General features: G+C 41.9%; 1 protein-coding gene across 1 annotated transcript in view; it reads right to left on the bottom strand.

Annotated features, from left to right (window-relative positions):
• FAXC (failed axon connections homolog, metaxin like GST domain containing) overlaps nt 1-14212 on the bottom strand; it is a 270259-nt gene that overhangs the window by 243197 nt on the left and 12850 nt on the right. The window contains exon 2 of the mRNA XM_069235537.1: nt 12004-12139. Within this exon, the coding sequence (XP_069091638.1) occupies nt 12004-12139 (136 nt within the window). The remainder of the gene's footprint in view (nt 1-12003; nt 12140-14212) is intronic.

The following is a 14212-nucleotide window of genomic DNA, read 5'->3' on the forward strand; positions in this document are numbered from 1 at the left end:
TATCAAGGTAAGAATCTGTGCATCACACAAAGCAGGCTGTCTGTGTGCCAATTAGGGAGAGATTTGGCATCTGGAATAGGGGATGGGAATGCTGACTATGTTGTGTTGGACATTTGGAACAGTCAATAAAGGAACAATGCAAATAATCCTCAGCAACTTTAGATCACGGTAGAAATGTATGTGTTTTAGTGGTTATGTACTTCCATGAAAATAGCGAACACAAAATGTTATTCTCTAAATTCCACAGATGTGACTGTGATTCAAATAGTTTAATTAAAAGAAGTGATAGTCTGTTAATTTGACGCTGTAGCATGTTTTATTGTTGTCAAGATGTAATTTTTAGTTTTGAGGGAATACCACAATGTTCTGGTGGGTACTTCAACATAATCGATGTATTGGCCATTTGTTTTTGTTTTTTTACTAACTCCACCCTTAAAAAAGTCAGTGTGAATGATTTATAAAGGTAGCGTATATTTGTGAACAGAGTATTTTGGTCCTGTTTCTACAGAAACACAGTACTTGCCCCACTCGAATTCACATTTTGGTGGACTTGCAGCCACACTGCTCCACATGTCCCCATCTTAACACAATTGTTAGACCTGACAGCCTTAGGGTAGTCACCCCTAACTTTTTGCCTGCCTCCCTCCACTTTTTGGACACTGTTTTTGCTGGTTTATAGACTCTGCGCACTTTACCCCTGCTAACCAGGGCTAAAGTGCATATGCTCTCTCCCCTAAAACATGGTAACCTGGAATCATACCTGATTGGTCTATTAATTTACTTATAAGTCCCTAGTAAGGTGCACTCTATGTGCATAGGGCTGGTAAATTAAATGCTACTAGTGGGCCAGCAGCACTGGTTGTGCCACCCACTTAAGTAGCCCCTTCTCCTGGTCTCAGGCCTGCCATTGCAAGGCCTGTGTGTGCAGTTTCACTGCCACATCGACTTGGCATTTAAAAGTTCTTGCCAAGCCTAGAACTCCCCTTTTTCTACATATAAGTCACCCTTAATATGTGCCCTAGGTAACCCCTAGGGCAGGGTGCTGTGTAGGTAAAAGGCAGGACATGTACCTGGGTAGTTATATGTCCTGGTAGTGTAAAACTCCTAAATTCGTTTTCACACTACTGTGAGGCCTGCTCCCTTCATAGGCTAACATTGGGGCTGCCCTCATACACTGTTGAAGTGGCAGCTGCTGATCTGAAAGGAGCAGGAAGGTCATATTTAGTATGGCCAGAATGGTAATACAAAATCCCACTGACTGGTGAAGTCGGATTTAATATTACTATTCTAGAAATGCCACTTTTAGAAAATGAGCATTTCTTTGCACTTAAATCCTTCTGTGCCTTACAATCCACGTCTGGCTGGGCTTGGTTGACAGCTCCTTGTGCATTCACTCAGACACACCCCAAACACAGGGTACTCAGCCTCACTTGCATACATCTGCATTTTGAATGGGTCTTCCTGGGCTGGGAGGGTGGAGGGCCTGCTCTCACACAAAGGACTGCCACACCCCCTACTGGGACCCTGGCAGACAGGATTGAACTGAAAGGGGATCTGGTGCACTTCTTAGCCACTCTTTGAAGTCTCCCCCACTTCAAAGGCACATTTGGGTATAAAACAGGGCCTCTGCCCTACCTCATCAGACACTTGCTGGAGAAGAAACCTGAACCAGAAACTACATCCTGCCAAGAAGAACTGCCTGGCTGCTCAAAGGACTCACCTGTCTGCTTTCTACAAAGGACTGCTGCCTTGCTGTTGCCCTGCTGCCTTGCTGAACTCTTGTCTGGCTGTGAAAGTGCTCTCCAAGGGCTTGGATAGAGCTTGCCTCCTGTTCCTTGAAGTCTCAGGACCAAAAAGACTTCTCTCTTTTACTTGGACGCTCCGTGCGCCGAAAATTTCGACGCACAGCTTGTTTCGCGGCGAGAAAAACGCCGCACTCCGACGCTGATCGACGCGACGCTCTTGGGACGATCGAAGATCCGACGCACGGCCTCGCAAGGACAACGCCGCCCGACCTCTAGAGGAGAAATCGACGCGACGCCTGCCGTGAGATCGTAATTTCAACGCGCAGCCCCGCAGATCGAAGTCTAGAGGAGAAATCGACGCGACGCCTGCCGTGAGATCGTAATTTCGACGCGCAGCCCCGCAGACCGACGCGCAGCCGGAAAACAAGCAGGAAAATCCACGCACAGACCCGGGACATCTGGTAATCCCCGCGATCCACAGAAAGAGACTGTTCGCGCGCCGGAAAACGACGCCGACTTCCCCGCGTGGAAAATAACGACGCAAGTCCGTGTGTGCTGGGGAGAAATCAACGCACACACTCTTTTTCCACGCACCTCTTCTCTTGTGGCCCTCTGAGGAGATTTTTCCACTCCCAACCAGGTACTTGTGCTTGAAAGAGACTTTGTTTATATTCTAAAGACTTAAGACACTCTATATCACGTCTCTGTGATATTCCTACATTTTTCCATTGCAACTTTATTCTTTTTGACCTACAATTATCCTGATAAATATTATATATTTTTCTAAACACTGTGTGGTGTATTTTTGTGGTGCTATATGGTGGTATTGTATGATTTATTGCACAAATACTTTACACATTGCCTTCTAAGTTAAGCCTCACTGCTCGTGCCAAGCTACCAGAGGGTGGGCACAGGATAATCTTGGATAGTGTGTGACTTACCCTGACTAGAGTGAGGGCTTTTGCTTGGACAGAGGGTAACCTGACTGCCAACCAAAAAAACCATTTCTAACAACAATATACTATATCAACCATAAATAGGATGCCTTAGGTGAAGGCATCAAACCGACCAGACCTGAAAGAGAAAATGTTTCCTACATAATTTTATTAACCTCTGTTGGGCCTAAGCAAATAAATGCATAAGATTGGATGCTGCGCAAATAATAGTCATCCCATGACAAAGAAAGTTGTCCTGTCCATCCCTAGTTTGACATTTTCTGGTCTTCTGTGTGTTTTCTCTCAGTGAATGTGACAATCGTTGTGTCCACTTATGGTGTTTTATCACTTGCTCATGCCTCTAAAAGAACATTAGGTTCTGGTTGTGAGAGTGTGCGCTTACTGTGTACCCCACCTACAGAAAAAGGTAGCGGTTGCTACTTCAACCCAGGCCATAGGCAGACTGCTGTTGGTAACAGTTAAATCAAAAACTCAAGGGCCCTGCACTTTTTTATTGTCACCCTTTGTTGTTGAAAAATCCTACAATTCACAGAACACACCATAACCAGAGTCCTTTACCCGTCAGACATGTCTGCATTGAGCCGTGTCACAGAAGAAACACTCCTGGCCATAAGAATACAAAAAGAATCCTACAAAGGCCACACACTAACTACCAAAGCAAATCCCTGCAAAAACATAACTAATGCAGTAAACCGTTATAAAGCACTAATTAAAAACATCAAAGATTACATCAATCAGCTCAACAACTCAAATTCCAAGTTCTACTACAATCCCCCACAATATTGCTAAGTTTTTCTCAGGGAAAATACAGAAATTCTACAACCAGCTCAAACCAACTCAAATAATCTTCCTCTCAATTACTTACCAACAAGAAACACCCTTGAATCAGTATCACCCAGGCTACTAGACTCAAAGGACTCACTTAACATAATCACTAATTTCTCAACATAAACTGACAACCCTAAGTTAGCTACCCTAATAAAACCCTACACCTATAACACCAACCCTCTTAATTTACCTATCATAAACTCTTCACTAGAAGAAGGCATATTCCCCTCAACTCTGAAGTTAGGACAAATCACCGCCATCCTAAAAATGTATCTCAGTCTCAGAAACTTCCAAAGCCTACGGCTTGTATCCAAACTTCCCTTACTAGCCCAAATCATTTTGAAAACAGATTCGACCTAACTCCTTACTCACATATCTACCTATAACCTTCTCAATGCATTCCAATTTGACTTCCGTCCTAAATGTAGCACTGGAATGGTAACACTCAAAGTACTTGAGGCATCCTCTGATCCTTTCATGATGGAAATTCCAGCCTTCTGGTATTTCTCATCCTGTCGGTGGTATCCTACACAGTAAACATGACAGCTTATTGAGCCAGTCCTCAACCAGGATGAGAACCGACACAAACTTCATAAATTGTTAATTTGTTAAAATAGACTCCCACAGATCTGAAACACTGCCCTAATTGCTGTATGTAACCGGGGTCAATACTCTCCCTTTTCAACTTGTACATGAAACCACTGGGATCCATGATGTACGATAAAGACATCAGCATCGACCAATTAGCAAATAATACTCAACTATACAAAAATGTATCACCCCTATCAAGCATCTCATTGTCAGGTAGACATTTCGAAAAACAAGGAAGTGAACAAAAGTTGTGTGAAATGTGCGATACATGAAATTTCTGCCCGTTTAATAGTTCGTCATGACATAAAGCGATATAGTATTACCGCATTTGAAGGGCAGTCCCTGGTGGTTAGCACTAGGAAAAAGATGGTGCTGTCTCAGCACCCAGAAATAGGGGAGTGATTGCGGAAATACAGTTTCTGCATGTTATTCAATATTTAAAGGTAAATCTGAAATGATACCATGTGTGCAGGAAGTGGTAATGGATTTACACAAGTTTAATTTCTAAATGATAATCTTTGTAGGCACCAATTCAAAAACTGCCTATTCTCTTACAATATAGGAGTACAATTTTTAGCTCATAGCAAAGATAGTGAAGCCACCTCGCTATCCAACTATGACTAATTGAATTGTCGACTAATTTTGTGCACTCATGAAATAAACAACTTTTAAAACTCTCATGGCATACTCATGGCACAGTAACAGACATAAGATACCTTGCAATTATTGACAGGGGCAACTGGGTTTACTGGTAAGTGAGTTAAAGCTTCTAATGACTTGGGTAGGGCGGTGATACTGACAGCAGTAACCAGTGTTACCAATAATCAATCAACTGGTGAGAGGGAACCTAAAACAGATATCATATTTTCTGGCACTATGGGACATATGATGGAGCTGCTACTTCAAAACCTTAAGGAACACACTATTTATCGATGACATTAATAAAACAATGTGATGCAATACTAGTTGCTGACTTGCTATTACTATCAGATTGAATTTGTCATATGTAATCCTTTGTCAGTATTAACAGGCATAGCTAATACATTATTCATATGAAGCTATGAAATATTGAACACGGTGTTCCATGTAATTCTGATGTTTCGAATTGACAAACTTTAAGTGGAGCTGAGGCTCTCTGCCAACATTGTTTAAAGTGCCCACCTATCAACATTAACTAATAGTGTATAGAACATAGTGCAGGCCAGAATGATGTTTCGCAGGCAGCTGATCTATAAAATGCAGACTATTCTTCAAGGTTTTGACTCCACGGTAATGAAAAATGAAATGTGCACACCATTGCTTTGGCATCACAAAAGTGGAGAACTCATTCACCAGGTTTGAAGCATATATCTGAACCCAACACACCTCCCCCCACATCTCCCATAAAGGGCATACTACATCCAATGTCTGTCAACCACATACTCACAAAGGGTGCTCGGGAATTCAATTAGAATTGGAGTGCTTCACCACCTAATCAATATCTTAAAGCACTACACAGATGCTGACTGACAACAGAACAGTGTTGATGTATGGACAGGTATCAACAACTGGTGTTTGCACCCAGGGGTTCCAAGTAACATCACAGACAGGAGCGAATCTCTATTTGTCTTTGGAATCACTTGGAACCTCAAGGTTGAAAACATATTGTTGATATTCATTCATCTATAATATTTTGTGGTGTATGACGTCCCTATCTCGAATCTGCCCCCTGAAGTTGACACCATGAACCAGCTGTGTAGGGGAGAGGGATTCATGGAGGAACAATACAGGTGTCATTCTCTCCAAAAATATCTGGCTGCCTGGAACCCTGCTAAATATCTGCTCTGGACCTACCATTTACATAAACAAAGAGAAACTTGCAATCTACCACCCTCCTCCACATCACTGAAGGCTTCCATCTTTCCTTCCCTACAAATTCATTAAAAAACCTATGCCTGGCAGGCCTCACCGCTGGACCTTAAACCCTTCTAATATATTTAACTAATTCCTGGTGTCTTGTCACACGTCTGCACTTCACTCTGGGAATCTTTTCCTCTTACTTCATCCTTAAGCGCACTGGTCCACTCTGTATTCAAAATCGGATAGCAGGCTCTGCGCTCAGACAGAGCTATTGCTAAGCATCTCAGATATAGGCTGCTTCCCTGAGGGTCTGCAATATGCAACTTTGAATTCCACAATTACAATCCATTTCAAATATTTATAATTGCTTTGTATTTCACACATTAACGTTCTTTAGGCAATGGAAGATGAAATGATGCTCAGTCACGCATCAGAGACGTAATTCAAATCCAAGTCTTAGGGTCCAAGGTGGGCACTAACCCACAACACCACATATCTGTTGGCCCCTAAGCAGACCTAGGAGCTGCCTTCTTAACCAACTGCTGTGTTGATTTGTGGTTGCCAATCACCAGAGACTCCAACTGCTCCTTGCATAGTGGTGTGTGGAAAAATCTAGCTTTCTAGAAAGACAGCCTTGTTCCTGCCAGAAGGAACAAATCCTTCTTTTTCCTTGGGTTTCACATTGAAGTGGGGGGAGCTGCAGACTAGGATACTGTCTGTCTGACAAATGAAGGTGCAGGAAGAAAGAAAATTAGGTCTGTGTCATTTTATGCATTATGCACTGTAAATCTCTCTTCTCCTGAAACAGTCTGTTCCCTCACTGCCCAGAAAACGAGACGTAGGAACATTATGAGGAAGAGGAGGTGGCAGGGGCAACTGTGTGGCCATAAAGGGTATACCTAACAAGATGGGTCACCACCCAGATCTAACACTATCTTCTATTGAGAGTCCTGAGTGATCTACAGGCAACTTGTTTTTTCCTTCTATTTCCAAACAGTCAATGGGTGTGCACAATGATTTTCAACCCCTGAATATCGATGAGACACAATATGGAGGACAAAATACTGTAAAATATATATACCAACAGGTAAGTCTAGATTTTCTATACCTAACTTCACATTTATGTACCTACATGGTACATATATCTTCAAGAAACTTAGGTGTGGCTGTAGGAAGAGCAAATCTATACTCCCTTATCTTTTTACCTTTCGATATTTTGTCCCTCGATACTCTGTCCTCAATGTTCTTGTACCACAGTATTCTGGGGGTCGATATTCAGTAGTAAATGAAGTGTGACACTATATAGTGTGTGAGACCACCTAGTCCGTAAAAGGAAATCCCCCCTTCCCTCACTCACCCTACACAGCACCCACACCACACGTTTTTTACACCCAGTGAGTTCTAGGAGCCCACGGATAATCTCTCGTGAACATAGCTCCATATCATAGGTGAACCCCATACCTTTTTGTGGTAACTAGTTTTATGAAGAGGGAGCTAGTATGGGTTGTTTCCCACCAAATACATGTTTCTTATCTCCCTTAAACTCTCCGGTAGTGTGATAATAGTACCCTACAGTGTACCAAAGAAGCTGGTGATTGAGACGTGAACCTCTTTACAGACTATCATGAAAAACAAGTTTCAGTTCAGGAGCTGAGGAAGCATGAACAACAGTTCATAAGATATAATATAGGATAGCTGACCACCGCAATGTTCAATAGTATTACTTGTTGGTGCTCACCTGCAGTGAACAAAGAGAGTGAATGGGAGAATAGCTCACTTAATTGACACATTCAATGGTGCTATTTACATATGAATGGTGCCATTTGCATATGAATGTGCCAGCACTGCATGCCCAACGCTCTGCTGTCAGGATGTCTCACTGTGATAAACCCTTACTGCTGAGTAATTTGAACTTTTGCAGGTTATGAGTTCAAGTCACTGTAAGACCACGGTATCCTTGCCGGTTTGGTAGAATGAGTACCATTTAATTGAGTAACAGTCACACCTTGTATTTACTAGCCTAAAAGGTGACTGAAGTGCACTACACCATAAAAACTATTATTGTCTATTTATTGTATGTCCTCAACTTTGTTTTCTCTGTATCGCGTTAGGTCTGGCTTTAGCCAATACATTTTTATTTTAATAAAATTAATTATATATTATACTTACTTATAGGGGCCCCTCAGCCAGTTCAATCCATCCATTGGGCTGCCAGTATGGCATCTACATTTTTGTTCCCCTCAACACAGCATCCAGCAAGGGGCACAGGGCTAGCCTATTTCAGCCATTTGGCTATCTCTCTGTGAGTGACAGCATTCTGCTCCTGAACAATGCGCACTTACAAACAAAAAGTAGTCACCTAGTACAGTTTTACAAAAATCATTTGCAAACACTGAAAAAGGCAAACGTTGGCATCCAGCGCTAGACCTATTGGCTTTGCCAGTGCTTGCTCCTCAGTTTCACTAGAGACTGGGAAACACATTTTTCAGTCAAGCCCCTAGTGCCTCCATTTATGGACATTGTCTTTCTTCCTTGGGCTAAAATGATTGTGCCCTTATGTTAATCAAGCCCACCAGTCTGTACATGGGGATCCTACTTTTATATATATAAAAAAGTGCACCTTCCAAGTGTGTCTGGTGTGAGAGATTATAACTTTTGCCTACCTTGTGCCTCTTTTTTAAAAACATGGCAGTGGTATCACAGTATATCAAAGATTAAACAAACGGGAACAGGTGACACAATAGCATGTTTCTTAAGTCATGGGCCTACTCGCAAGATATAACTTATCCCAAGTGTAAGCCCATCTCAGGCAACATCCTGAGGAAGTCACAGAATGACTACAAAGATGAGCTTGAAAGGGATACATTTGATGCGTATGCTGATATGCAAGGTGCACACTTTATATGTGATTTAAGTGGATGAGAAAAAATGGAAAGTGTGAAGACTGGTACTGATATACAGGGTCATAATGCAGTCCTCTGCAGCCCCTATGGAATAGGTGGGCCTCCAGGGGGCCCTCAGCCTTTCGAAAAGGGCCCCATTCAGTCCAAGGTCAATGAATATCTGTGAGATAGAGGTGACTCGGAGGCCCCTCATCACATTCTGCAGAAGGCCCCCATTATTTTGCGTTAAGACACTGCTGGTATAATGAGGTAATCTTATTCATGTCAGATGTCTGACAAAGTGAATGAGTGACTTAACTAGTCAGATTGAAAGTACCATTCGTAAATTGATTGAAAGTGGAATGATTTGCAGGTTTCATAATCCTGTGGACCCATCGACAGGGTTTACAAACAGGCACAGGCTAATGCCACACTAGCACTGTGTTTTAGGATCTCCAAATTGATTAGTGTGCATTAGTGATATAAGGTGACTGACTTCCGGACAATCAGTTGAAGGCTTGGTGACACTCAATGGCTGGTATGTGAAGTGACTGGCCTCTAGCCAACATGATGCTAAATGTTCGGTGGCAGAAATGTAGTGAAAGAGTGTGTTTGCTTGTCAGTCTGTGGTGAACAACTGTCTCTGGGAGAACCCCAGTGAGCATGTCACTGAAGAGAAGTGGTTCAGGAGAGGGACCTTCCTAGGAGAAGCCTCCTTGGTTCTGCTTTGAAACAGAGAAGCTCACCCTGCAAGAAGGAAGCGACTAAGTGGGATCAATGCTGGGATTAGGATTCAATATGGTGACACTGAATGGTTTTAATTTTCCCAGTTTAAGCCAGAAGCTATCTGAACAGTGGTATGGTGCTCTGCAGCCAATGAAAGAACACTATCAGGGGCTAAAAATGGAGGTCATTGCATTTGACCACCATTTGCTTTAATGCTGTTGCCCTGCGACCTGTGTGTTTTTTCTAAACTGTGTTTGTTTTTGAAGAGATCAGAATTCAACAGCATGAGAAAGAGAATCCCATTAGTGGATCCTCACCATTGACTAAAGTGTTCTTAAAAGTAACGTTGCAAGATGAGCTCATGTCATCAGGAATAACCTTTTCCAATTCTTCCTTTGCCTTTAACAGCGTAATGCCCTCAGGGAGCTGTGGTCTTGGTTCATTGCCAGTGACCCAATTGGAGTTAAGCCTCCGAAAACAATAATTTGCTAAATGAAAAAGCTCAGCATTGAAATGCAGTGCCTCTGCTGATGCAAATTCGCCTTGTACCCTTATCAAACAATGTTCCTTTACTTTATAACTGTGGATGACTAATTCTCATTGTAGACCCCATGTCCAAGTCAACATTAAATGGCAATGGTTTCCTTGATCTGTGGGTCCTTTCTATTGCACAAAGCTGATGGAAAAAGCATCAATGAACAAAGAGATGGAATATCTCCCTTACTGTGAGAAGACACAGGAACTGGGTCCAAGTCTAATGCCAGTAGGATGGTAGGAAGCCCTATTACACACCTGGAGAACACATCCTTCTAAATATCTCTGAACAAATGTCCACACCGACACACACCATGTTCGAGAGATAAAGGACAGTGTTCCTGTTGGTGAATGCATGTTGAACCATTAGTGGCTACGTTGTCATTTCACTAATCTCATAGATTTGCTGCACGTGGTGGTTTTCAGGAGGTTTAATTAAAACATGCAGAGTTCCTTAGGATCGGTGTGTCGAAAGCTTTAATTTGTAATGTTTGTCTCGTGATTCGAAAATGTATATATCACTTAAAATAGCCAGCAGTGGGCACAAAAGAAGATTTAACATCCCAAACATGAGTAAGAAGGGTGGCGCTGAGAACCAAGCGGGCAAATTAATTTAACAATATACCTTTGTCCCGCACACAGGAGGAGATAGTCCTTTGTGCCAAGGTGAGTAGGGAGGGCATCTTAGTTTTACCTCCAAGAACGACTTTGAGTTCTAAGACACAGAATCCATGACTGCAGTTCCAGAAATAGAAGAACATTTCAAATATAATGTTTTTACATCATAAAAAGTAGAATCCCCAATTCAAGTTCTGTTGTACGTCTTGAGTATTTTATGCTTCAGCTCACTCGAAAGGCTTTGTTTAAGAAATCTCCATTCAGTCGCAGAAATTATAAAGTGCAGCACCATCCAAATACTTAAATATAGAGTACGTTTATCAAGATAAAAATAGCAGCGGAATTAAATCCTGATTCCTTGAATCTTCTGCCTAACACGATATGGTGCAATTTGTAATTTCACAACAAAAGTCTCTACATAGATGGAAAACCTTCACGCTGTCTATTTTTCTATATTTTAAACAGATGTTTTTTAGGTCTGACATTAACCAAGACTTTTTGAAACAGAAATTAATGTGGCAGACATTGTAGGGTCAACCTAGGGCTACTGGGGATTTGATGCCAGACGCACAAGTGTCATGCTCACCATAAAAATAATGGACAAAAATCATTTTTCAAATGCTCACTTTAATAAATCCAATATGTCACACCTATTAAATTATAGCTTAGCTAGTAATGGACAAACCTGATCCTGGGATACAAAGTAAAAGTAATATGGTGTCCTGCACCCAGGACCAGTGCATGCAAGAGGCTACTTGTACTATAAACATTCATAAAATCAGCATTCAAATTCAAAGAATTTTCAATACTTATCAGAGGTTTCTGCTAGCATAAGTGGGCCTGCAGCTGCCGCCACTTGGCCCATGAAATGAAACATAAAACATTTACGCAACTCAAATGTCAGCATCAATAGGGTCATATGAAGCAAAAGGTTTATCGACAACTAAAGGATCTATATCAGAGCAAAAAGTATCACGACCTCAGGGGCAAGATTACCAAATGAATACACAACTTCGAGGACACCATGTTTCAGCCTTGGACTGGTATTAACAAAAAGGTGCATTTTGGGATTTGCTGTCCTGATTTACCGCAATTGAGCTAAAGTCAAATTTGACTGTGATATGTGTTAGTAAAACTGGAATGGAGTACAGTGAGCCCAAAAGCATGGCCTCTTCTAGTAACTTACAACTCTATTGTGGGGAAAAAAACGTATAGGTACATGGCAAACCAGCCTCATGAAACAAACTTTTTTAGCACAGGTAAGGATTCAAGCGATAACATTACCTGGTAAGGCAAATCAGCCATTCTTAAATATGTTTCAATTTTCAGGCAGAATGGAGATAAACTTGGAACACCCGTATTTGGTCTTGAAAACTGGTGGAGTATAATTGCGTCCTTCGAATCTAGAGCTTGTTCCTTCCTGAAAAAAACGATAAAGAATGTGTTGTAGTGAAATCACAGAAAGGTCATTCCGCGAGAAGCACTGATGCCGCAGTGTGCAATGGCAAGAGCATCCTGAAAGAAATGTGTTTAGTCCCAAATACTGCCAGTGCTCGGAAGGTATTACGGGCAATGCAAAACCCAGAAGATGCTGAATATAAGGGATGATGAAGTTCTTAAGAGGTTGAGTGCAGGCATCTGCATTCAAACATTATGAGGCCGAAAGTTGTGGTAATGGTAAACCACAGCAGCTTTCATTCTTCTGGTGCCTCCTCTTTTAGAGCTTGCTACAAGGAGTGTTACTCCTCTCCAACAACCGGATGATAAAGTAACAAGAAGGGAGCGAACAGGAAAGGCACTGTCACGCAACAAGAAGTCTTTGGATGTTACATCCTATCTAGTCTACATGTGCGTCTGTCTATATCGTGCACAGGGTGGACCAGCCTATAGGCAATGCATGGCGGGCTGTTCTGAAAGGTATATGTGTGGCCAGTTTTATTTGGCTGTTTGTTGGCCTGTTTTATGGACTGGCTGGCCGATTTTTTACTCTTGATTTCCCTGATATTAAAACAAACATTGTCTGCAGCAAGCTCAAATCCGTGGAGTCTTCCATACCCTAAAAAAACACTTATACAGTGCCCCTTTACAGATAAGCTCATTCCCATGCCGCACCTTTATTAAGAAAAAAACATTGGCTTCCTTTAAAGTAACCTATACCATGTAAGGTGTGTTGCATGGTGTTTAAATTTAATAAGTGTAGATCAGGCGGCAGGAACTTCTCAGTGATTGCTCCTGCCGTTTGGAACTCTCTGCCAGATAAGATCTGACAGGAAATGAATTTTAGACTTTTTTTAAAAAAAAATGAAGATGTGGCTGTTTAATCAGGCCTACAAGAGCTATTAATTCTTCTGTTGCTCCATTCAGATGATGTATTATTTATAAATATTGGTTAAGATGCGCTCTATAAATGGAATATAACACAACTGCCCCAATTTAGAAACAGGGCCAATTTTTTAGCTATCTTACTCATTAATGGGTCACTTTTATTTTGGTGCCCAGGCCAATTTTCTGCCCCAGTTTGACTCTGAATATGATATGTGACAAATAGTGACATGTTTACTGTGCATCTCGCTGCACAAAGCGAATAACAAAAATTATTTCCATAAGAAAACAGTCAATGACAAAGCACGGCCGACCCCCTTTATCGATGCTTGTATACTTGGTTGGTAGAATTAATATCTCTCCACACTCCTAGCCTTGCTAAATTCTTAATCTTTTGCAGCAGCAGACAATCATCTTATTTCTTTCCTCAGACCAAAGTTCATCCACTTCAAATGAAACCACCACCAGTCATACAGAGATAAACGACTCCCCCACCTCCGGCTGATGGTACACAGGCCTCAGGCCTCTCCCTGTAAGGTGACCAGAAATGTAAAGCCAAAAACCTGGAGATTTCACAAAAAGTAGAAGAAGGACTACAAGTTTACTTCTGCCCAGCACACAGAATGCAGCGCTCATCTACATAGAATAACAGAACAGGCACTAAGAACATAATCAAAAAGCTATTTTTAAAGCCAGTGTAATGCATTTGAATTAAATTGCTTTCTGATACCACCTGCCAACTATCTCTTCTTTAGAAGACCAAAAAAATCACCTCCCACCATTTTCAGGCGACCCTCTAAAAACCGGGGCATGAGCTAAATTTACCAAATCTTCCAGGACAGCTGGTGAAAATCCGGGACTATCCTGGCAAATCTGGGACGACTGGTCACCCTGTCTACCTGTACACTCTCCAGGACTGTTGTCAATCCAAAGATAGTCTTCTTGGCACAAATCCTACCCCAGCTCGCGCTCTGTGTCCCTCATAGCTTGTCTTGCAATTTCTAGACCACGAAGAAGAAAAGTGAAAATAATTAGCCCCTCCTGTCTTTCCAGGACTTTGCGCTATTATGGTGATGTCTTATAAGATGCAGTCATGCCTGCCGGGGCCTTTCTAAATGCTGTTTAGCATCAACAAAAAATGCTGTTTGCAGATGCTGTGCAGCATCAGGGA

Source organism: Pleurodeles waltl, chromosome 5 (assembly GCF_031143425.1).
Source record: "Pleurodeles waltl isolate 20211129_DDA chromosome 5, aPleWal1.hap1.20221129, whole genome shotgun sequence".
Lineage (NCBI taxonomy): Eukaryota > Metazoa > Chordata > Amphibia > Caudata > Salamandridae > Pleurodeles > Pleurodeles waltl.